The 24,592-nt window shown below is 39.7% G+C and overlaps 1 protein-coding gene across 1 annotated transcript in view; it reads left to right on the top strand.

Annotated features, from left to right (window-relative positions):
* The window catches only part of LOC117303641, a 131,076-nt gene that overhangs the window by 67,931 nt on the left and 38,553 nt on the right, over nucleotides 1–24,592 (top strand). The window contains exons 17-19 of the mRNA XM_033787871.1: nucleotides 1,153–1,277; nucleotides 4,863–9,488; nucleotides 14,292–14,435. Of these exons, the coding sequence (XP_033643762.1) occupies nucleotides 1,153–1,277; nucleotides 4,863–9,488; nucleotides 14,292–14,435 (4,895 nt within the window). The remainder of the gene's footprint in view (nucleotides 1–1,152; nucleotides 1,278–4,862; nucleotides 9,489–14,291; nucleotides 14,436–24,592) is intronic.

Raw genomic sequence — 24,592 nt, 5'->3', positions numbered from 1 at the left:
GCCACTAGATGGTGGTCTGGCCGCTTGTGTACTCCCCTGGGGTGGTACTTAGGGTATAAGTGGGTCCCATATGGGTTTGGTGTTAACTTTTTTTTAGCAGGACCAGTTAGTTTGTAAGTGCACTAGTCCATCACCTTTTTTCACTTCTCCATATTTCTGATGAAATACGGATGCCTTTCAACACTGAACTAGCCAGCCAATGCTGATAAATACAAATAATTGAAATACACTTTCACTTTCAGTTTGAAAACAAACCCATACTATCATTAAATGTTTTGAAAAGAACATTTTCAGAATGATTGAATCTTTTACAACTATAAACTAAGCTTTGAAGGTGTATTTTGTATTATACCTCGTATCTACATGTAGTTTATCGAACATAATAGAGAGGTTTCGCAAGCGTGCGGATACAGATACAGATACCGTATCCGTTAACGTCAGCCGTGTGTTGGATTTTGTTTCGCAAACTATAGGTATGTTTCACTTGAGTGCGCTCGCATTCATCTTGAGTGTTTTTCTGACAAACATGACCGATAGAGACCCCGTGTTTTATACACTGCATTTTTTCATTGTTTTGCTTGCAATGACTAATCAATCTACATCAAGCATGATACCAGTGAAAGCAATTCCGTGGGAAATGTTTTTGATCAGGGACAAAAATTCAACTAAAAGTCTGCAAAACAGTATTCGTTTTTCTACGACGTATTTGAGCTCCCGTTTTCGTTGCTTACGTGTATGCAAAATACGATAGACCCGGATACGCGTCACGTGAACACACAAAGTGTTGACGTATCAGTATCTGTATCTGTATCCGTACGCTTGCGTAACCTCTCTACTGTTTATATAGTGACATCATAGAGTTATATATAAGAACTAGAGGTCGCACTGGCCTACAGTGTATATACACGCTCCGGCATGCGCGCAGGCGGCCATTTTCTAAGTTGACAAAACTGGCATCTCACAGCGTGTGTTTGTGCGGCCATTTTGTAAGTTGAATAAACAGCATCGCGTGAGCGTTCAATAAAAAAAAAACTCAAACGTGTATTTCATATTCAACGCCCGTGCAAAATGACGCGCTTGTCATCTTGCGGTCCCGTGGCGTTCTTATATATAACTCTATGAGTGACATGGATCTCTTTATCATTTGTCCAGACAAAATACAAAGAGGAGTACCACCTTACCGAGAGATTTTGCTTCCTTTAATCAAGTACCAGCTGAGTCTCCGTCATCGAGACACGCCTCCTACAACGAACCCCCTTCCAGAAGCCCTAAACGAGGTAGGTGACATAGCCTGTATCTGTCTGTGTTAAGGGTGTAGTCCTGTCACTCTAAACCCCTTCCTCCCACAGGTAAAAGCTAGTAGCGGAGTGGCAGACAGTTGCATTAGGGTTTTCCCCTTACTCCCACAGGTAAAAGCTAGTAGCGGAGTGGCAGACAGTTGCATTAGGGTTTTTTCTATTGGAAGAAGATTAACTTGAAGATGAAATGCTGTATTATCCAAGGTGGATCAACAGAGGAAAGACAACCTGATGACACAAAATGCTGCATGGTTGAAACTAGCTAGTCCAACTGGATCAAGCAGGCTCCAGAGAACTGTTTCTCTAGTCAACTAGCAAAGTTTTTATCATGGCAGTTTGGTTATTCAACAAAGAATGTTTTGTTAACATTTTTGCAAGACACAAAAAGTTGATTTAACCATAGCTGGTAACTTTAAATATTAAGATCATACTTATTATAACATTATATTTTGCAAGTAATTTTTTTAAGAGCCAAATACATATTTTTCTGTTTGATATGTCGTTGCCTTGTTAGGTTGCTATGTTTGACGAATTAATTATCAGAATGCGTTTCAGTGAACAACAGACCATGTATGTTTGATTCAATGGCAAATTGACTAAAAGGTTGGCGCTCAAATTGCTCATTGAGTGTGGTTTGCTTAATTAGTTCAGTGTCTGGTTGTTGGAGTTCATATAGTTATTTGTGTGCACAATTCATGGAGACTGTAATGTTGTCATTACATTAAACATAAAGTGGTGACCATGACTGTATGAGTGTGTTTCCAACACTTATGTTTGCAGTGTTTAGTTTTAAGCATTGCAGTGACTTTTACATAACAGGGTGCCAGTTACCATCAAGAGTTACCATCAAACATAGGCCACGAATTTGTGGCTATGGTTAGGCCGAGTAAAAAAAGATACATGATTAGCACCCAGGTTTGTCAAAAAAAGGAAGGAGGAGGGGCTTTTTTTTTTTTTTTCAAGATGGCCGCAATTTTCTTTAAAATGTCAATATATCCATTGTTTTTTCTACTGCTCAAACACAATACATAAATGAAACATGTTGGTCAAGACATTCAGACCAGACATTCAGATTGTTTTAGCTGAGATCGTTTTAAATAACCCTTCCTTTTCTTCATTAAGAAAAAAACAAATGTGCAAAACAAATTTGCAAAACAAATAAAAAATAAATAAAAAAGGAGGCAGCCTCTGAAGAGAAAGCGGGCGGGGACGCTAAACATGTTCCTTTTTTACTTGGCCTTATGCAGCTGGACATCTGCGTCATCATATGTGGAAGTGTTGTTCATCTTTGCAACAACCCTAACAACAGTCGTAACCATAGCTGTAACCACCAATTTGGAAACGGCTGAACATTGTCTGCTTCTCTACTTTTTGGCGGACAATTCTCAAACTCATGAATAGATGTCCGAACTCCAAACTTTTAATATTTTTAGAAGAAAAGTTCATCCTTTCCATGGGAGACTTTGGAACGCTAGGTGGCAGCAGACCTACCAGGTGAAATTTCCATTGTTTACGTTCTGAGTAAAGGTACATTACTGTGAACAATGATTTACCTGGCAAGTCTGCTGCCACCTAGCGTCCCTAAAGTCCCCCATTAAACTGTTTGGGAAATTAAGCACATTAAGTGCTTATTTTTTGTAAGACTTTTTGAAAAAAGATCAACAAATTTAAAAGAAATCTTGTAGGAGTTTGAAACAAAACAATTACCCCACAAGTCAATTCTGTATAATCAAAACAGGGAAATGAAAACTCAAGACAAATTTGCAGAATGCCATTTTCAATCCATTTCTCTACATTTATAATTGTTGCTCACTTCACTTTTCCCCTTTAACATTTCCTCTCACTCTCTTCAGTGTGATCTAAACTGCAGTGTGTGTATTCGATTGAAACATGACACGCTTGAGTGTGTTTTGAGTAGAGGTAACAAAGCATGATAGATCTGCAAGATGATATCTGCTAGAAATGAAAACATAACAAACAGAATGCCATTTGCAAATTCATGACATGGGAGGTTTAGCTACACATATTTACCTGAACATGAATGTTAGCGTGTGAACCAGTTTTCAATTAAGTCAGGTACAAAAATTGCTGCCATATCAAACTTGCCCTTTGTCAGGTCAAAGCGTTTGTGGTTGACTGTACGCAAGCTGGAATGGGCAATAAATATGACGTCATCTGGTACAACCTAAATGCATTCATGTTCACGGTTTTCCTACACTAAGGGTGCAGCTAAACCTCCCTTATGTTACCTGTGAAATATCAAAATGTGTATATACTCATTCTATCGTCATGATCAAGAGTTGACTCAAGACTTCCCAACAAAAGATTAAACAGTTATAATTTTACCGCTACCAAAATCTGTACCGGTTTTAATTTACAAATTTTGGCTGATCAGTCAGTTTTGTTTGATGAAGATACAATGCCAGCCAAAATGATGGCGTAGTGGTGAGTGCACATTAACAATTACTTGTGCAGTCAAATTCACAACATGGCAGTTTTGGATGGCAAGAATAAAACAAAAAGGGATGAGACTTTATAGCAGTCATACTGGTTTTGGAATCCTAGCTCATGGTGGGCAAACTTGAATAAAACAAGCGCCATTAAACTAGAGCTAGGGTAATACAAGTTTAGAAACATTGTGCCCAATTGTTTAAAGGAACACGTTGCCTTCGATCGATCGAGTTTTTGAATCTTTGAATAGCCTTTGTAACCATTTGTTATAATATACATATGGTTAGAAAGATGTTTTAAAAGTAGAATACAATGATCCACACACATTTTCCTCAAAATTGCGTGGTTTTCCTTTTACTTTGCAATCTAACATGGTCGGCCATTTATGGTTGACTCCCATAAATGGCTGACCATGTTTGTCAAGTGATACTTGTGTGGATCATTATATTCTACTATTAAAATATCTTTTTAATCATATGCATTTTATAACAAACGGTTACAAATGCTTTTCAAAGACCAACTCGACCGATCCAAGGCAACGTGTTCTTTTAAAGAATGATGCAAAAGTTTAGGTAGACAATTTTGATAGTTTCCCTCGTTGGAATTTCACAACAGCATCATCAATTTGCAAAGTTTCTGTTTTTAAATGCAATAACGTTAATTTTTTAACTGATCAAAAAGACCTTTTGTGATGATACAATAATGACACATATTACAATATATTTTTATACAAAGAAATGTTTATATTCAAAATAAAAGCAGTTTCAAAAAACCAAAAAGAAAAAATAAGAATATATGTTTTTATAGTATGACGCATTATTGCATTAATTGATTTCACCACAAGGAATAAATTTCTGATTTCATTTTGCCTAAAGAAACTACAGCTCCATTGACACTCTAATTTCAATGAAAAAGATCTACAAATTTGTTTTATAAATTTACACTTCAAGTAATTTTTATCTTAAATCTTTGAATAGAATCTGATTAAAATTCACTATTCATTTCATAGTAGGCGTCATATGTGTCATTACTATATTTTTCAAATAAATTGCTTTCAATTTTGTTTATACTAACCCCATCATTTTCCATCTTTCCTCTGTTTTCTTACAACAGGCACGAACGCAAGCGTTTTCTCTACTAACCCTAACCCTAATAACCAATCTGCATCGGATGATTGCTTATTCAGACTAGGCTATTCAGCCAGTCAGAGCATATTTTCTCGTAGATCTGTACACCATTTACAAAAACCACCCTGTCAGGATTTGGTCTTGGATAGCAACACAGAATTTCCCCCTAAAATGTTTGCTGAACAAAAGATAAATGCTTGTTCAGGTACAGAAACTATTCATACAGGTTTCTTGAACCAATCATCTCAAGTCAACCGAACCCCAAAACAGGAAAAAATCAGAGTGAACACATTCATAGATGAAGGCTATAACTACAAATGTTTCACTGGCACTTCCTCAAAGAGTAATAATGAAATGTCACATTCCAAGCCCTGCTTTAAGCCACCACCTGGCGTCTTCAGAAAGCCCCGTTTAGATTTAGGAGGTGCTCCCACCCCTGTGCGGCCAAATGGAGCAATCCAGTCTGAACCAGAAGCCAACAGCAATGTGTTGAGCCCATGTAGACATTCCATTCAACAGCAGGTAGATAATAATGACAATGAAGGAAGTAACCAGTCGCCTTCAAGGTTTGGTCCTAGAGGAATGGCAGATGGATGCCCAGGGGTTGAGCAGACTATCCATTCTGGAACAGCTTGTGTTGTAAATGATGACAATCAGGTGAAGTGTCTTGACGATGATACTGGAGAGATTGTTCAGTCTCGTTGCCTTCCTCGCCCTACATCATTATTTGAGCCATATTCATTAGAAAGGGAGCAGAAGCGAAGTTCCAACCAACCCTCCTCTGCCTCGCCAAGAAGTGATGGGTTTACTCCCGACCTTTCATCTCGCCCCAGATCGGATGTGAGATCAGCAAGTGATGCAGAGAGGAGTTCATTTTCAATGGACTCTCAGAGTGATCGGTCAGGCCGCTCTGGCGACGATGATGAATGGGGGGCACACAGACCAGGATCCGTAAGCCCAGACCAGCTGGTTGCAGAAGGGGAGCAGAAACACAAGAGAAGTAGAGTGGAAGTCAAGCATCAGAAACTCAAGCACATCAAGAAGCATCGCTCAGAGAGACGTTCACCGAAGGATGATCATGAGGATATGGTTCCATACAGTGAGAGGCCCAATGCCAGGAACTTTGCACCCATGGAGAATAGACGGGCCATCTCGGCTGAGAACCTCTCCATGGCTGTTAAGTCCCCCGCTTTCAACCAGGAGTCATACCAAAAGTACGCCACAGGACTCAAGAAGGCCAGTCAGCAGTCAAAGACCTATGAAGACCTTGTCCAATTCTACTCCAAGATAAAACAGCACCTAGAGAGTGAGGAAAAGGCAAAAGTAGAATCCATGAAAGAAAAATACATGCCTAAACCAGCTCAACTGGAAGTGTTTTACAGAACTCTGCAGTACTACTCAGAGCTGGAGATGGCGATTGAGTGTGGAGAGGATATGACTGATAAGGCAAAGCATGAAAGCTTCCGCTGGAACATGGGAAGCGATGTAGGCCTCAAGAAGAGAGAAAAGGACATCTTTGAGTTGTATGACTTTTATGAGAAGCTAGAGCGTGGTGCAATTGGGACACCTACAGGTGAAGAAAGGTTAGAGCAGATACGAATGAAGACATATCTTCAGAAGGCCAAAGAACTAGAAACAAGACAGCTACGGGTGGGCCAACTCTACAGCTGGTATGAAAATATGGACTCCAAGGGAAGCACTACACCGTCCTTTGCTAACAGTCAAGTTGCATCTCTAAAAGATTTTGATAGCACAGATGGTCAGTCTGAAGAGGTTGGAGGTGGATTACCCACAAGTTACTCTCCCAGCAGCTTTAAAACTAACGTCACAGAAAGTCGAGTGCCAAGCCTAGATCCCAGCTTAGCAGATCTGGAAGCTCTTATTCCCAGGGTTCCTTTAGTTGATCCTCCTTTGGAGAGCTTCCAAAACACACATCAACCACTAGGAAAAGCAAGTACACTGCCGCGCTTGTATTCCAAGAAATCAAATCGCACCTATTCTCCTGTCCCGATGCCGTCTTTTGAGCTGAGCAAGTATGAAAAATCAAAGGCAGATGACCAGATGGACATAACGAACAGCGAGGCAGAAGTGAAAAGGGAGGAGTTTAATTCAAGTCTCTCTGAGCCCCCAAGAAGCTGGGACAAAGGAGATACTCTACCTGGTCGTAAAACTCCACCGTTTATGGTTACCGGTAGACCAACACCAGTCACACGTAGGAAGAGTTTTGACAAGGCAATTGAAGGCAAAGATCAACAGCAAGAGGAAGTCAAGAGGACAGGTATTAATGATGGTCCAAGTAACAGTGTGCGGAAAGGACCAGGACATTTGAGTGATCTTGCAAGTGTACCTGTAAATTCAAGTCATGAGGGTGTAGCAGGCACTCCTCCTGCCTCTCCAAGAGAGGAAGTTGTGAGACCCGGAAGCCCTGAAGCAAGAGCCCCTCCAAAGCTTCCTGAGAGGTCAATGTCTACAGGTGTCCTTGGGATAACACATGTCATTGGCCCAACTTACAACCCAGGCCTTGGAAGACTTCAACGATGGAATAGGGCAGACCTGTCACAGATCGAAGATGAGGACTTAACACCAGTCAAGGAGGTTCCATCACCTGCAGAGTCAAGAAGTAGGGCTCCCCCAATAGGCAAAGTAGGGAAAATGCAGTCGGAATCATCCCTGCCAACGGCTGCTAGAGGTGCTGGGAAATCACTTGCAAAGAACGGCATGAAGAAATTTGCAGAGAGTCAGAATGAGCTGAGTTCAGGGCCTAGTTGGGGAGATTTCAATTCGAGCCCACAGCCGTTTAAGCCTGTGGGTCATTTAGGCTGGCAGCGGGATGACACTGATCGGGAATCTAGTCTGGCTTCCTTTGACCTGGAGCCGATGGACGACCTTACAGAGAATGATGGTGTTGATACCCGTTCTATGACCTTTGACCCCTTTGGTAGAGTTTCTCATCGTGATATGCCGACACCTGAAAGGATTAACACGCATCAATTTCATAGTGCGGCAACATCTGAAACATCTTCTGATCAACAGTTCAAAGGGCAATCTTTGAATGACTCTTCCTCGTTGCTTGACCACAAGTCTAAAATTCAGCTGTTTGAAGAGAAAATTGTTGAGCAGAGCAGTGGAATTGAGCATCAACCCGTACCGACTCGAGAGTTGAGGAATTTTCGCGATGATGTCAAGCCACAACCATCACTAGTTATCCCTATAAGGACCACAAGTGAGAATCAGGTCACTAAGGTGTCCAGCAAGGCACATGGTGGCTTGGTTATTGGAATCTTCAGTAAACCACAGCCTAAACAAGAAGAGCCTAAACAAGAGGAGCCACCAACCATCTGGCCACCGACTCCGTCACCTCAGTTGGGATTTTACACACCTCCTGGAGAGTCCAGTTTGACCCAATCACTGCCCCGGAACTTCCAGTTATGGAGTGATCAGAGCAAGGGCAATAAGATACCCTTGGAGGGTGCAAACCTCCTTCGTAATACCTCAGCCAGTGCTGACTGTGCTGGAGTTGATTGGAGTACAGGCGAATCTTTGAAAGTCATCAAGAGGTACGCCTTCTCAACAGATGAGGTTTACGAGGAGCACACACCTGTTGTGTCAAGAAATGTCAGCCCTGTGCCTCCGAGCATGCTCAGGAATTACTTGGTTAGTGATTCTCTTGACTCGACTGTTAGTGACAGAACCAGAATAGCCTCACCTGATAAACCACACCAGTACACTACAGAGGAGTCTACTTACTACCACAGCAGCCCAGTCAACAGGCACAACAGGGACTCTGAACAAGCTAGGCAAACTCAAAAAGGACAGAATACCCTCTTAATGAATGCACTCCCTCTTCAGAATCTGGATGCGATCAAAGACGATCGCTCTGAGTCAACACAAGATGCTTACACTCCTTCTTGCTCCTACTCGCCAAGTTCTACCCCTAGCCAGGACTACACGGATGAGATCTCCTTCACGCTGAATCAGTTTTACTCTCAGAATGACACCTCACAAGGCAGCACTCAAAGGTCACAGTTAGATGCTACTCCAGGCAACTGGGCAGAGCCAGAATCAGAGAATGTCTTCTTCTGGGATACGTACATTCCTGAGAAGTATGACAGTAAAACAGCATCGCCTAAACGCAGCCAACAGCAGAAAATGAGAAACTTGGATTCTACAGAACATTCACGGACTGGTAACCGCACCCCAACAGGGGATTGGGTGGAGTCTTATAGCACCCTTCAGGCTTTGTCCCCTGAACCACCTGAATGTGAAGATACATCAAGTCCCTACTATCAGCCACACCCTAATCCTACCAAATACTCCAATCACACAACTTCCGAACATCCACAACAAAACAAAAACACCAGGTCAAAAGTGGTTACACACAGGACAGATTCACCTTCCCAAGGGAAAGTGGCCACAATACCCCAGTCAAAAAAAGCCTATCCAGTTCCCCCTCCCAAATATCCACGGGGACACCCTGTAGATAAATGGCACAATCCGGTAGTTGCAAGCGGGTATCAGAGTCCCAGGCCACCTCCATTTTATCAAGGGGACGCTTTGGCCCCTCAAAAGTCTTCAACCTTGCCGCAGCAGAGGAAAAGCCCTAGAATGAAAGGTTAACTACTGATTCATTTTCCAGTCTAATCACATACGTGTTCTCTGTGGTGACGTGTTTCTTTCTCTGTGTAGTGTTTCCTGCTAAAACCGTTAATTTTTTCATTTTGGTTGTCGGTAATTTCCATCCACATTTTCCTTCTATCGCTTTTTGCATGTCCAGTCATATGCTTCATGTACATGCATGATTATATTATATCCGTGTTGTTATTCTGTTGCACGGTTAATTTGCATGGTTATATATTAGAGCTTCTTGTTTCAACTGCAGCAATATTGAGGTAATTGTATTGTCTCCCTTGTCGCCCACTTTATAACTTCAGAGAGAAAAATAATGTACAATGGTGAAATTCACATTCCTCTCACTCAGTTTTAACTTTGTGAATGAAGGTTTTCAAAAGTTGGTTTTGTTATAGAATGTTTTGCCCATAATATATTTTTGGGAGTTTCTTTAAATTGAAAATGAAAGGATACTGATACTTGTCAAGTGAAAGAAGTTGGAAAGTTAAATTTTCACAAACGGATGAAATTCCAAAATGTCCTTACATGCAGTGGGGATTTTGTTTTTGGTAGTTCAATTGAAATTTTTGTATAGAACTGCAAATTGGTCAATCAAGTAAGTACCAAACATAACGTCAAATTAAGATGTTTTATGTAAGGTATTTGTTGCATGTCTTTGTAATCTGCCTGGTTTGGGAGTTAGGTACACCTTGAACTTATACCAAATAGCAAAACTTTTGTTCACCAATTCGGGGTTTGAAACTGTGTTCACGGCCTGAAATTTGTGCAGTTGATGTAGATGATTTATTAACACAAATAAGACAAAGCTACAAATGCTACTGCTACATCTTATCTTAAAGCCCAAACTTGTTGGTACTTTTGTTCAAATTGGGCAGAGTTTCACACTTTTTTTGCGAGTGTGTGGTGTCTGCCTGGTTGCAGGGCAAGTTCTAGTACTTGCTTTAGAAAAGTGAAAAAGCCTTCATGTATACAATGTTTGGGTTTTTGGTGCAGTTTATGGCAATTATGTTCAAATTCTTTTGCTTTGTTGTTAAATGCTGCCGAACTGATGAGTTCTTGAAATATATTGTATAATTATTTTGATTGCTATATTTTACCTTTTTATTTGTAGTTGGGTATTTAAAGGCAGTGGACACTATTGGTAATTACTCAAAATAATTATTGGCATAAAACCTTACTTGGTCACAAGTAATGGGGAGAGGTTGATAGTATAAAACATTGTGAGAAACGGCTCCCTCTGAAGTGACGTAGTTTTCGAGAAAGACGTAATTTTCCACGAATTTCATTTTGAGACCTCAGATTTAGAATTGGAGGTCTCGAAATCAAGCACTCTGAAAGCACACAAGTTTGTGTGACAAGGGTGTTTTTTTCTTTCATTATTATCACGCAACTTAGACGACCAATTGAGCTCAAATCATCATAGGTATGTTATTTTATGCACATGTTGAGATTCACCAAGTGAGAAGACTGGTCTTTGACAATTACCAATAGTGTCCACTGTCTTTAAGCAGCAATGTGCCTTTTATTTTGTTTCATGCCATCTACAAACAGCAACGTTTTCCCAGTCCAATCAATCACACTGATAACCAATGTACACCTTTGGTTTAATCTTATACAAATGTACAGACAACTCTTGTTACAAGATCCCTGGGACTGGCCAAACAAACTCTTTATAACAGAAACCTTGAAAGGGCGGTATAGCATATTGACCCATTTCACCTGACATCATCATCAAACAAATCTTGAATGCGCCATACTGGTGGGCAATATCACTGTGCGTTTTTATTACACGCGCACAGACGCCATCTTGTAGGGCAGATATTTGAACGGTAACGTTTCAATACGGTCTATACAGACCCTTTATGTAGATTTTTAAATTATAAAACTGTAACATTGTTTATGACGGACTTGTTTGTTCGTTGCGTTTGTTTGGGTTGCAGAACTCTTGACAAACTCTGTTTGAAATAGATGGCATGAAACGCTATTATCAATGTGTTATTTTACCATGCATGTTTTCTCCTATTCAGCTGTGTCAGTGTGGGGTCATCTTCTCTCTATCTCATTTGCATGAAACTGTTTCTTGTACCCCAATAATGACTGTTTCTTAGTAACCCCTTATTTTTGAATGTGGGCAAAGTTTTGTGGTATATTGCTATGTGATAATGGATGCATGATATGATTTGACTATTTGATTGTACGATTGACAAACCATGCAAGTGTAGATAGAAACCCAGACGACGTACCTCTTTGAATGCCAAACCAGAACTAGAAAATTCAAACTCAACTTAATTTATTGACGTTTTAAGTTTTTTTATACAAAATGGTAAAAATATTTCTGTTCACATGGAGATGGAATCTCATACATTACAGGAGATTTATTCTCAGGTATAAGAACAAAGTATGTCTAAATTAAAACTGTGGCCAGTCAGTATAAATTGTGGAGGGGCTCTTCGGAAAGGTGTTACGAATGTCGCTTAAAACAGGACGAGCATCAGGCTCACCATTTGTTTTTTAAACAACAAAAATTTAATAAAAACGTTTTGTTTTTTTCACACAGAAATATTATCATTTACATCTTCCTCAAGGGGTGCTCTTAACTGGTGCTCTTGTAAAAGAAATTTTCACAGAATTGTTTTTATCAATTTTGTGAAGTAGTAGCAAACCTATATCATTTCTTTGAGTAGTTGTGTAACTTATCAAGACTCAAATTGAAAAAAAAATGTTGCCTTCCCTGTCATCGAAAATACCTATAGAATGGTTGATTGTTGACAGTCATTTTCTTGGGCAAGTTGACAGTTGTTGGTTACTAGTCACCCCATCTGGTTCATTGCTTGCCCTTTGATCCCAAAGGATTTGGTGTAATTTCTCTCATTTGGTTCAGAGTTTTATTTGTTTTCTCTTCAGTTGTTGCCCTTTTCAATCTTTTCAGTTTGTTAGATATCTGTGTAATTCTCTTCTTACTTGTTAGGGGAGGTACAACATTGGTATTTAAAGACATACATTGGACACTTTTGGTAATTGTCAAAGACCAGTCTTATCACTTGGTTGTTTTCAACTTATGCATAAAATAACAAACCTGTGAAAATTTGAGCTCAATTAGTAGTCGAAGTTGCGAGATAATAAAAAGGGGGGGAAAAAAACCTTGTGACACGAAGTTGTGTGATTTTGAGACCTCAAAATCGAATTCTGAGGTCTCGAAATCAAATTTGTGTAAATTTACTTCTTTCTCAAAAGCTATGTCACCTCAGAGGGAGCCGTTTCTAACAATGTTTTATACCATCAACCTCTCCCCATTACTCACTACCAAGAAAGGTTTTATGCTAATGATAATAATTATTTTGAGTAATTACCAATAGTGTCCACTGCCTTTAATCAGTATCAAAGCCTTTGCAAGCTTTCTGGGACATTTTTTTAAGTTGGGGTTAAATCATGAGAAAGGGAAAGTGTGCACTCCTCACCCAATTGCAAAGTAAAAAAAATAAACTGTTTTGCTGATGATGTTTTTTGTGGAGTGTTTAAAGGCAGTGGACACTTTTGGTAATTACTCAAAATAATGATTAGCATAAAACCTTTCTTAGTGACAAGTAATGGGGAGAGGTTGGTGGTATAAAACATTGTGAGAAACAGCTCCCTCTGAAGTGCCATAGTTTTGGAGAAAGAAGTAATTTTCCACGAATTTGGTTTCGAGACCTCAAGTTTAGAACTTGAGGTCGCGAAATCAACCATCTAAACGCACACAACTTCATGTGACAAGGGTGTTTTCTTCTTTCATTATTATCTCGCAACTTTGATGACCAATTGAGCTCAAATTTTCACAGTTTTGTTATTTTATGCATATCTTGAGATACACCAGCTGTGAAGGCTAGTCTTTGACAATTACCAATAGTGTCCACTGCCTTTTTTGAAAGCCTCTACTCGGCATGTTGCATTCTCCAAAATCTTTGACCAACCAAATTCCTTTTTTGCACAACATTTTACCTTGCTGGCTTTCGGGACATTCACTCTTGTGGACATTTTAATTTGTGTTATAAAAAGTACCAACATTCTTTAACATTTGAGGGGAAAGATTCTATTTTAAGGATTCGTTTTATTTTATGGGAAAAAAAATCCATGAAAATTAAAATGTAGCACTAAGAAATGTGTGACTTCACAGAAAATGTTAGCAAATTAAGTCATGGTTAAACACTGTTTTCACAGGACTAATGTGTCCACTAAGATAATTAAGATAAAAACCATTCTTGGTACTTTTCTTTTGAAACTAGGAAATGGAGACAGATATTCTTCTCTTAATACCAGTTGGTGTACCCTCCCTATCATGCAAGAGGCTTAGATATGATGTTTGAAATCTGTGACTTCCATTATCAGATATTGGACATTTTAAGAGAGTTGAACAAAATAGTTCCAGTGCTGGGAAAGGTCAAAGTGCAAATTAGGAAATATCTACAATATTGATTGGCCATAAGTAACCTCAGGTCTCATAGGGGTTTCTTTATCGTGAAGTCAAAAAGAGCGCAGTCTTTAAAGATGGTGGCATTGCTGGGACATTTGATTTCCTGGGTAGGGTTTGTTAGGGGTCTAAGACTTAGGCATGGTTTGTGAATCAGTAATAAAGTACGACAAACTTTACAAATAGTTTGTATCGACCAGACAGAATACATGTACAGATTAACTCACAAACATTTTAACAAACACACCCGACAGTACAACTCTCTAACAAACATGTAGCTGCATGTAACCAATCACACTCCTCGTTTCATCCTCCTCTCCCATTCTGCATATACAACAGAGGAGCCCATTCGTTCATCTAGCAGGCCACAGTCTTCTACTTTGCCTAGAGCAAAGAGCAAGCCTCGTCCCGATAGTAGCGGTCTATCCGCGGCCGAACGCCTAGGCATCAAGAGTCCACCCCCTCAAAGGACTCAATCAACAGGTGCATATATTTACATCAATTTGCATAAATTTGAATAGCTGAGTGCTTTCTGCTTCTTCTTTTTTTATGGAACCTCGGCTGTGGTTTCGCTTGAAAGCTTATTGACAAAATTTTCTTTTTATCGCTGCTATGGCTAAAAACTCGCCAAATTTCTTTTATGGTTAAGATTCCTTTATACAATAAACCTTGTCAAAAAAAAACTTACAAATTAAATCCCTGAAAACCAAGTTAATTCCTGAGAACCCTTTCAAAAGCCTATCCAAGACCAGCCTGCTAAGTTTCCTTTTCCCTTTTTTCAACCACTGAAATTTTCCTTCCTAACTCTTTCCCTCTTGCAACCTTGATCTTTGAAGATGCCTTGCCCGCTTTCTTGCCTAAATGATGATAGAACTAGGAAGTCGAGGAAGTTACAAACCTTTGAGATACTGAATGAAAAGTTCTTAAAAGAGAAGTAATACTTGATCAAAAGTTACAACCAGGTTTTGAGGGCTCCCATCATTATGTCATACTATATCAGCTATGACAAATAATTTTCTTGTTAAAATTACTTGGTGCATTGTGCACGCACTGCTAAAAAAATGGTCCTTTCTAAACAAAAAACAGTCTTATGTCAAGAAAACTTTTTGTTGTGACTCCATGAAATCTTAATTTAGAAAAAAAATTCCAGTGTGACACCAGAAATGTTTTCCTGAAATAAGGTTCTTTAGCGATGAAAAAAACCCATGTCAAATTGTACTTTTATAAACTGTCATAACCTTAAAACTAAAAACCACCCTCTTTCGATTTTCTAGAATGAGTGTTGAGCTTTCGTTTGGTGTGATGTTCAACAGGGGGTGCTATTGAACCTTTTTGAGAAAAACCGCGGTTGAACTTGTTATTTTTTTGCTTTAAAAAAATGTATTCTGTGTACCAAATGGTTAAGCAGTGTTGCATACGTGGATGTATTTTGAAATAACATCAACTGTCAAAGTTAATTCTAAGAAGAAAAAAAGAAAAAAACATTTTCTTGTTTTGGCAAAATATTAGGCGATGCAACTTCAAACCTACATGTATGTTCACTATTAATTCTGTCTTGTCTAACGCTCATTGCATTTCAAAACGTTTTTCTCCCCAGCAGAATTGAAACAATTAACAAACTTAGAAATTAGTTAGATATTAACTTTGAGAATTAATGATACAGCTTTTTACCTTGGAATTAAATTCAAGCTTAGTAAATCTTAACATTAAGCAGATTTTAGTAGCCCCCTGAAAATGACATTTAGTTTGTTTTTCCCAATGAAAGGGTCTGGCAATTTGCTGAACTAACACACTGTTTGTGACATAAGAATGCTTTGGTATTAAAGAGCATGTAAGGGATGCATTAACCTTCTGTTTCAGTAGAAGTGCATGATGGAGCAGTGACCAGTGTGACATTTCTGTGGGCACTTGTAATTGCTTTATCTATGTCTGGAATGGCACAGAGTTCACGGTTGGCCTTTGGGATGGCCTTTGTTGCCCCATTGTCTTGGTGTCCCTTCAAAAGTTTGTAAGGATGAAATTCCAGGCCTGTTTATATCTACATATGTCAGCCCTGACTGTGACTTTGAAGCTTTTATCCTAAATTGCCGGCTTAAAGGCAGTGGACACTTGGTAATTACTCAAAATAATGATCAGCATAAAACCTTACTTGGTAACGAGTAATGGGGAGAGTTTGATAGTATAAAACATTTGTGAGAAACGGCTCCCTCTGAAGTGACGTAGTTTACGAGAAAGAAGTAATTTTCCACGAATTTGATTTTGAGACCTCAAGTTTAGAATTTCAGGTCTCGAAATCAAGCATCTTAAAGCACACAACTTCGTGTGACAAGGGTGTTTTTTTTTCTTTCATAGTTATCTTGCAACTCCGACGACCAATCGAGTTCAAATTTTCACAGGTTTGTTATTTTAGGCATATGTTGAGATACAGCAAGTGAGAATACTGGTCTTTGAAAATTACCAATAGTGTTCAGTGCCTTTAAATTAGTTGTTATTAATAATAGTAATAATAATACTGGGTTCTTATAGCACTTTATCACACCCCTACATTTAGGGGCAAATCAGAGCGCTCGTTTTTTTCCTGCAAGGTTTACAGTGCTATGGTTTGAAGTATAAGAAATATTCCGTTATATAGCGTCATGCAATGGTTTAGTGCTGTGGCGCAATATGCTGCCAATCAGACCAGGGGCCGATTTCACAAAGCAATAAAATTCATCGCAAGACAAATTTTCAGTATCACCATAGAGATTTGTATTGTGACATCACACTTTACTTAGCAACTACGATTGATTTGAAGTTACGATCAATTTGAGACCTTTGTGAAATCGGCCCCAGGAAAACTGGAGCGAACCCCATCTCTTTACTATAAGTGTACTGGGTTCTTTTATGTGCAATACACATTACTCTTTTGAGAGACATCATGGCCTTGTTTGTCTCTGCCAGTTGAGGGCGGTATTTCACTTGTACCTGAACAATACTGACAAGGGCGAGGTCGACTAGGCAACCCTGAACAGCTTGGAATGCACTGTTCGGTCGCAGTTAAAGGGACAGTGGGATTAAGACTCGCACTTCCTTACTGAAGACAAACAGTTTAAACATTTCTGTAATGTTTTGAAACACCCCAAAGCTGATGAGACATGTTTTATGTGATTACTTGGTTTAGTTTTCAGTCGCTCTGTCATGATGGTGACTGCTATGTTTTGACACCCCTATTTTTGAGACACCCCTATATTCCAACAATCCCTCATGATTTACATCGTCGGTTTGGGGTAAGGGTTGGGGTTAGGGTTGGGGTTAGGGTTGTTGTTAGGGTTCGGAATAGGAAAATACACCATGGGTGTCAGAACATAAGGGTGTAACTGTCATGATTACCCTTTATGCATGAGGACTTGTACTGTGTGCAAAGTTGCAAGTCATACGCAAAAGCTCAAAGATTTTCCACACTGCCAATTAACGAAAGCAACCTGGCAACCAGGACCGAAAAATTTCCACTGCAAATTCTTCGTACTTGGCACTCCCAAGCATTGCGAAAGCTGGAAATTCAAGTGTTACAAACGATAGCTTAACTACATGCAATCATGACTGATAACCTGGAGGTCCTGGATGGTATGTGATTTCACATATTGAGTTTATGTATTGAGGTACCAGGGGTCGATTTCACAAACTTGTCCTATGCCTAGTTAGGACGAGTAACTCATCCTAACTTAGGACGCGTCCTAGGAACGATTTCACAAAAGATAAGGAGGGTTCAATGCCTCTGACCACATAGGCTGGAACTCGTCCTAAATTCTAGGATTGATCCTAAGTTAGGAAGAGTTTTGTGAAATTGACCCCAGAAATACAAAGTTCAGTGTGCAGAAGTCATGGAATGCAATCTGTACGCAATTTTTGCATGCCCAATTCTCGATCTTAAAATGTAGTTATGCAAATTAGCATACATATGGTCAAGCGATTGGCAAGATTCTAGGTGCTGGGTTTAATTTCCTAAGATCATCGGAATGATACGTGAGAGTGGAAATATTTGAAATGGCTTCATTGAATACCAGTGTTCAGCAGAAATGTTTGGTTTGCAAATGAGGCGGCCACATATGCGGTTGGTATGCACTGCCACCTCGCTATTTGTGGATGACTTTGACGTTCTTGTGAAAATATTGTGACAGTTTTTTGTTTGCCTTTTTTTTAGCAGGACACTATTCAGCTGAAACATTCTCATGTTACTTTTATTGGATGTTTCGATATAACAATCAAAGTGGTCAATTATCTTGCAAGTGGTACATGAAATGCACCTTTAAGTTTATGGTTATTTTAATCAGTCATTACTGTGCTTTACCTGTTAGTAGTTTAATTTGTTTAATTTTCCTTATTATGACTGATGCTTATGTTTTTTTAAAGAAAGTTTGTAAATATTTACTGCATTCCAAAATGATTAGCACGGTTTCTAAAGGCACATTGGCCCAATTTCATATTGCCTGTAAGCATGAAAACTGCTTAACATGAAATTTCTTCCTTGATAAAAACAGGATTTACCAACCAAATTTCCAGGTGATTTTTAGGAAAAGCAAACAACAGCTGAATACCAGTAACAAGCAATATACAACAAATGGAATGGTTGGAATGGTTGGTAAGCCTGTTTTTATCAAGGGAGAAATTTCATGCTTAGCAAATTTTCGTGCTTACAGGCTTTATGAAATTGGGCCATGGACAGTGGATAATCCTGCGAGTTGGCATACATGAAATAACTGTTTAATACAGTCTACCTCAGCATACATGAAATAACTGTTTAATACAGTCTACCTCAGCATACCTTACTCAGTTGGGACACTATTATCTCTAGAAATTGAACAGGTCAATGCTATTTTAGAATTGAAGAAGTGGAAAGGTTGAGGATGTAATTGAACTATAATGTGAGTGTTTTGAATTGTTGGATTTTTTTTTTCTATGAGGTCAGGCGTTGAACTTGATTGAGAGCTGTTGAGCAAACCCCTTGTTTTTCTATGGATTTTCTGTAACCTAGTTACAAGTACATCTAATGCCTTGAAGAAGGGTGTTTAAGGCTCTACACCCTTTTACATGTACATATAATGCCTTGAAGAAGGGTGTTTAAGGCTCTACACCCTTTGACATGTACATCTAATGCCTTGAAGAAGGGTGTTTAAGGCTCTACACCCTTTTACATGTACATCTAATGCCTTGAAGAAGGGTGTTTAAGGCTCTACACCCTTTGACATGTACATCTAATGCCTTGAAGAAGGGTGTTTAAGGCTCTACACCCTTTTACCAGACACACAAAGTACCCTTTTCCAAACAGATTTGCATTACTGTATTACATTTTTGTTGCTAAAATTTACCAAAGAGATGTTTTCCTGTTTCATGCAGAACTTAACCTTCCTATTTTTTGTAACACAAAGCACAATATCCACAGATTTAAATTAAACTGACACAGTTTGGAGACAAGAGAGTAGAAAGCTTCCTTAAAATATTACTTGCTGAGGTGCTGTAGTTTTTGAGAAATTAGTAAAACAATGTCACAAAAACATTTTTTGGACATTGTGTTTGGTGTCCTACAAAAAGTACCCAAATTCGTCAATAGTACAACATTCAGTTGGCACATGTCTTTCAGTTGCCACTTATTTATCAGTGAATGCCGTTTTGCATTTGATATCTTAAAGATTGACTGTGGTTAATGGACAATTCATTCCAATCTGGCTTATTTCCACTCAAGAGTGGGGTCACTGACTCCGATAAACCTGTCAAATGATGGAATTCCCCCTTATCGCAATCCACTCCTTACTGAGTGACCCAAAATCCAACCCTGATAAGTCCGTCAAACTCTCTCCTTTTCTTTCATTGTTGCCGTTAATTTGTTTTCTTGTGGAGGTTTAAAAAAAACGCTCGGTCTACGCCGCCGTCAATAGACCACCAACTTTCTCAATTACCAATAGCAACACTCCACCAGCAGGGGCCTAGCATTCTTGAGGTTGATAAAAGCAGTGGCCCCACTGATCTTACCGAGGGTTTAAAAAAAAAGGCCGTTGAGGAATAGAGGTGAACTTTGCTAGGGTGAGAGTTTAAAGTCGCTTGGATTCATTTGTTGATGTGCTAAATCCTCTGGGTGCTTTTAAGGTACTGCACAGTTGTTGAGATGATGGTTTGTGGATTATGTTGTGGAGCTGATACGGACTTAATGCGAACAGCCTAAGGCAATGATGTGGTGTTGACGTCAACTGCCCGTGGCAGATGTGCATGAATGAGGAGAAAAACTCATGATAGAAGGAAGAATTATTTTTAAAAGTGATTCAAGATGTTGCGATTGCATCATGTATAACTCGGTGGGCGTTTATTCTGCTGACGATGAATATTTTTCAAATTAGATTCTTTGCATAAGAAGTGTATTTTGTGAATCAACGTGTCAGCTGGATCGGACTTGGAGTTATCTGAAGTGTGAATTCTTTATTGATGATTTGCTGATTATTTGACACACAATTTGATGCATCATCGGAACTACCAAAGTCAATTGATCATCTGAACTTGGGATCAAGCTGCAAGACGGTCGGTAACTCAACGTACAAAGACGTGAATCTCCAGCATGAGTTGATCTGAACTTTAAAGCCCATACACCATCCTCCGAAAACCAGTTCTTGAATCTGCCCGCGTCCCCAGCGGACTTAATGCACTCGTGATGTCTAGGTTTAGAGTTTGAACTTAAGCTGTTGGCAGACAATAACAACTGTGAAGTCATATGGTGGGATGCAGCCGATGATGCCGATGATAAAACAAGCACTGGATGATGTTAATGTGAAACTGTAAACTACAATACCGTGTGTGTGATGACTTAAGAATATCAAGAAAGACTCTGCTAGGGTCGAAACTTTAGGCCATCATCTATTTTTTTTCCTCTTAAGAATATCATCAACCTTGGGTGTGATGACTGTCTTAAGTTAAACTGTAACTTCGATCAGAAATTAATCTGATTCTTTTGATAGTTTTTACTGTGGTCATCTGAACAAGTTGAAATGCAATCCTGGATGAGGTGTTTTGTAACTGCAAGGAGCTATATAATCTGTAGTTTGGAATTTGTGTGAGATTCCTTTTATTCAAGTATTCCATGGCTGTAATGGAGACGGTGCTTCACCTCAAAACAGTTGCCAGCAAATCTCATATCTAACTTCACTGTCCAGTTCTGATTTTGACAGTATGAATACATTTTGTGGACAAAGAATTCAAACCATCTTTTTTTGTTAATGATTCTTTTGAATGCTGTGTAGAAAGAATAATTGGATAAAAAAGATCCACATGTGAAAATTACTTGACATCTAAATGGCTCAAACCTAATTGGGATTGAAACTAGAGATCTTCTATCTGAATTTTGTGGACAAAGAAATGACACCTTTTGTGGACAATTCTTCTGAATGTAATCGAGAAAGAACTGGAAACTTGTCTGAATTGTTTTGGTTTTAGTCTTGATGAGAAGTTTCTGCACGAGAAGAAAATGCGTACAATGTGTCTTTTTACCTTCAACTTCTCATAGGCAGTGGAGACATGCTTGACCATGCATAGGATTAGCAAATAGAGAATGCACAAATTGCATTAGGTCAATAATCCTGCAAGGCTACCCTGGAAATGAGGTCACGTAACTTCAGCACCTGCACTCTGTACGTGTTGTTTAACTTAATCATCACCTTTGCGGTAACGTTATCGCCACCTTCGGGTTAAGCATTTTGATGTTGATACATGCTTAATACCTGAACGATGTAGTTGTTTGTTTCATCCAGGGAAATATTTCTTTTGAATGTTCATCAAGGACGACTCGGTGCTACTGACCCCAGATAAAGAATTCAATATTGAGGTCAACTTAGTGTCACATTGCAATCAGAGTCGGCCTGGCACACTGACTTGGTATCTGCACTTCTTTTCTACACTGAGGGAGTATTCTCTGTGAAAGTTGTTGTCGGACTCTGCCAGTTCACACGTTAACTCATCGACAGAGGCGGTAGTGTAATTCTCTTATCGCCGACGAACCAATTACTGCGAGGAAATCGCTTATTATGAAATCTTGTCGCAATTGAATTTGTGCGGATTGTGCCCGCAGCGCTATGGATTTACCTGAACAAATCCCAGCTGAGTGGTTCACTCGCTAATGTATAAGTTTAATTCACTTGTACATTCATAGCTAGTTCTTTGTTTTGCTATCAGCTGGAACAAGTAATAAGAACACTGAACTTTCTGGAGGTTAATTTTGTTTTGAAAGTGTTTCTCCTGCATCGACATTGCATTCACCAAAACGTTTTACGAAAAACTTAAAGCTGAGATGGGCAACTTTCTATTCTCCTTGCTTAATATATTTCCCTGTTCTGTGCCTCATTGATTTGTTTGCAAAACCTATTGCGAGACCTAAAAAAAAATGTAAATGTCACCATGTTGTGACCATTTGGATCGCTACTTACCCCCCCAAAAAAAACACAGACTCTTGTCTTAAGTGATCATCAACTAATTCACCTTAACGAATTAACAAGATGCTTATCGTTTGATCGTAGAGCCGCCAAAGAATTTACTGACATTGGTCATCAACATTCTCAGCGTGAATCAACAACAAGTGCTTATAAATCTTCACCGCAAAGCTTCATCAGCTACCGAGATTTCTTAGCCCCTAGATTGATAGGAGGTAAGAATCTTCTAAAGTGGAGCATATAAACTCCTGAACTCTTTTTCCCAAGGACATTATGCTTGGATGATAGTGGTGTAATATCTCCATGTCCAAGGGATAGATATCTGTCAACATATACCGGCTGTTCATTTCTTCAATTGCCCTAGAGCTTGAGTTTCAGGTCAGTTTGGGCAGAGCACACATGCAGATATCAAACAAGTGTGAAGAAGCGGGAACGAGTCGACAAGATGATTTTCATGCCGGATTTGCCGTTCCAAAGGCACAAACGTGGCCTTTTTTGTAACAATCCCAGCTTTGAGATGGTCCAGTATGCTGGAAAGTATCCCAGCACCGAGGACCTTCGATCGCAGAAATCACCAAAGAAGAACAGAAACGAGTGTCGGAACCGTACGGACCCTGATGTGAAAACGCTTGAGAATCTCCTAAAAGATTTGGAAGTTGGGAAATTTGCTGACGCAAAGAAGCAGAAGAGTTCACCGGTGCCGGTGTCAAAGGTCGCAACTTCTGTACCATCTGGAAATCCTCGGGTATCGTCACAGTCTGGTGGGCTTTCTATGAATCATGGAATACCTGCCGGGAGAACACCGTCACAAAGTTCTAAAAGTGGTTCACCCCCGAAACCAGCAAGAACAGCGGAATCATATGATATGCCATGGAACACACAACCTGTGAAAGCTCAGCAGCAGAGGGCGACAGACACCCACAGACACCCTGTGTCAAACAGTCTGCCCGAGGTACGCGCAAGGCAGGAAGGTAACCTACCCCCACAGGAACCAGCACTCGGTGTAGTACATCGGCAACCACTGGTACTCTCAAAGGGGCAACATTTTCCGGTACCTCAGGGCAAACATGTGCCTGCGCCTAAACATGTACCTCAAAACTCCCAGGTGGTGAGACCTATCTCATTACCCGCCGCGGGGCAGTATGTGAATAAACCTCAGGGGCACCAGGTGCCAGTACCGCATCACGGGCAACAGGTGCAAGTACCTCATGAGAACCACGTGAGGCTACCCCAGGGGCATAACATGATCTCCACCCACGGGAGGAGTGGTGCAGTCCCACAACGAGAGGTCAAACCAATCAGGATATATGAAAGGAATTCTCCGGTACCAGTGTCATGGATGTCGTCCGAACCCACAGATTGTTTTTCAACGCCCCCGGTACACCCAGGTTGCCCTACCCCATCCCCTGGCCACCCCACTTCACCCATGGGTTGCTATCAACCACATCAGAGTCAACCATCAACCTCGAAGAGCTACTCAGCAACACCCCCTGCTCGCCCATCTACACCCCTTGGTTTCTCTAGAGTGCCCCAAGGGTGCCCATCTGTACCCATTGGCTGCCCTGCAACACCTCCGGGTCGCCCATCTACACCTCTGGGGTTCTCGGCACCATTGCCATGCTGCCCAGCTACACCCCAGGGTTTTCAAACAATCACTCAGGATCAGACGGTGGTATATGCAAACGGAAAACCAGTGAGAATTGACACAGAAAGAAGCGCAAAATATCAATGTAAATATATCAAACCTTTTTTTCTAATTTCTTGACAATGCCACACATTAGTGTTGTAGGAAGCTTTGCATGGTGTGGAAAATCAGATGAGGATTAACTATAAGTGTTTAAAATGTCTTATGTAGTCACACATGTTTATCTTGAATGCACATTCCCGTAAGTTAGATATTGTTAGTTTTTATTCATGGATTTTATTTATTTTATTTTCTTAAGGATTAGATTTTACTATTTTTATGGTCCACAAAGTACTGTAAATTAATACACCAAGTTGCTTGCACATTTTTAATACATTTTTTAACACTTTGCTTTGATTTGTTGTAAAAGACAACTTCACCCAACTTGTCTAACTTCATGTAACACTGATAAAAGTAAGCAGTTGCAAACTGTTTACCAATACCTGAAGGACCTTATTGTATAAATGCAAAATGTAGTTAATATCCTGAGGTTTCTCTGTTATACCCAGAAC

Source organism: Asterias rubens, chromosome 20 (assembly GCF_902459465.1).
Source record: "Asterias rubens chromosome 20, eAstRub1.3, whole genome shotgun sequence".
Classification (NCBI taxonomy): Eukaryota; Metazoa; Echinodermata; class Asteroidea; order Forcipulatida; family Asteriidae; genus Asterias; species Asterias rubens.
The sequence above is the reverse complement of the archived record's forward strand: the minus strand, read 5'-3'. Positions and strand labels throughout refer to the sequence as shown.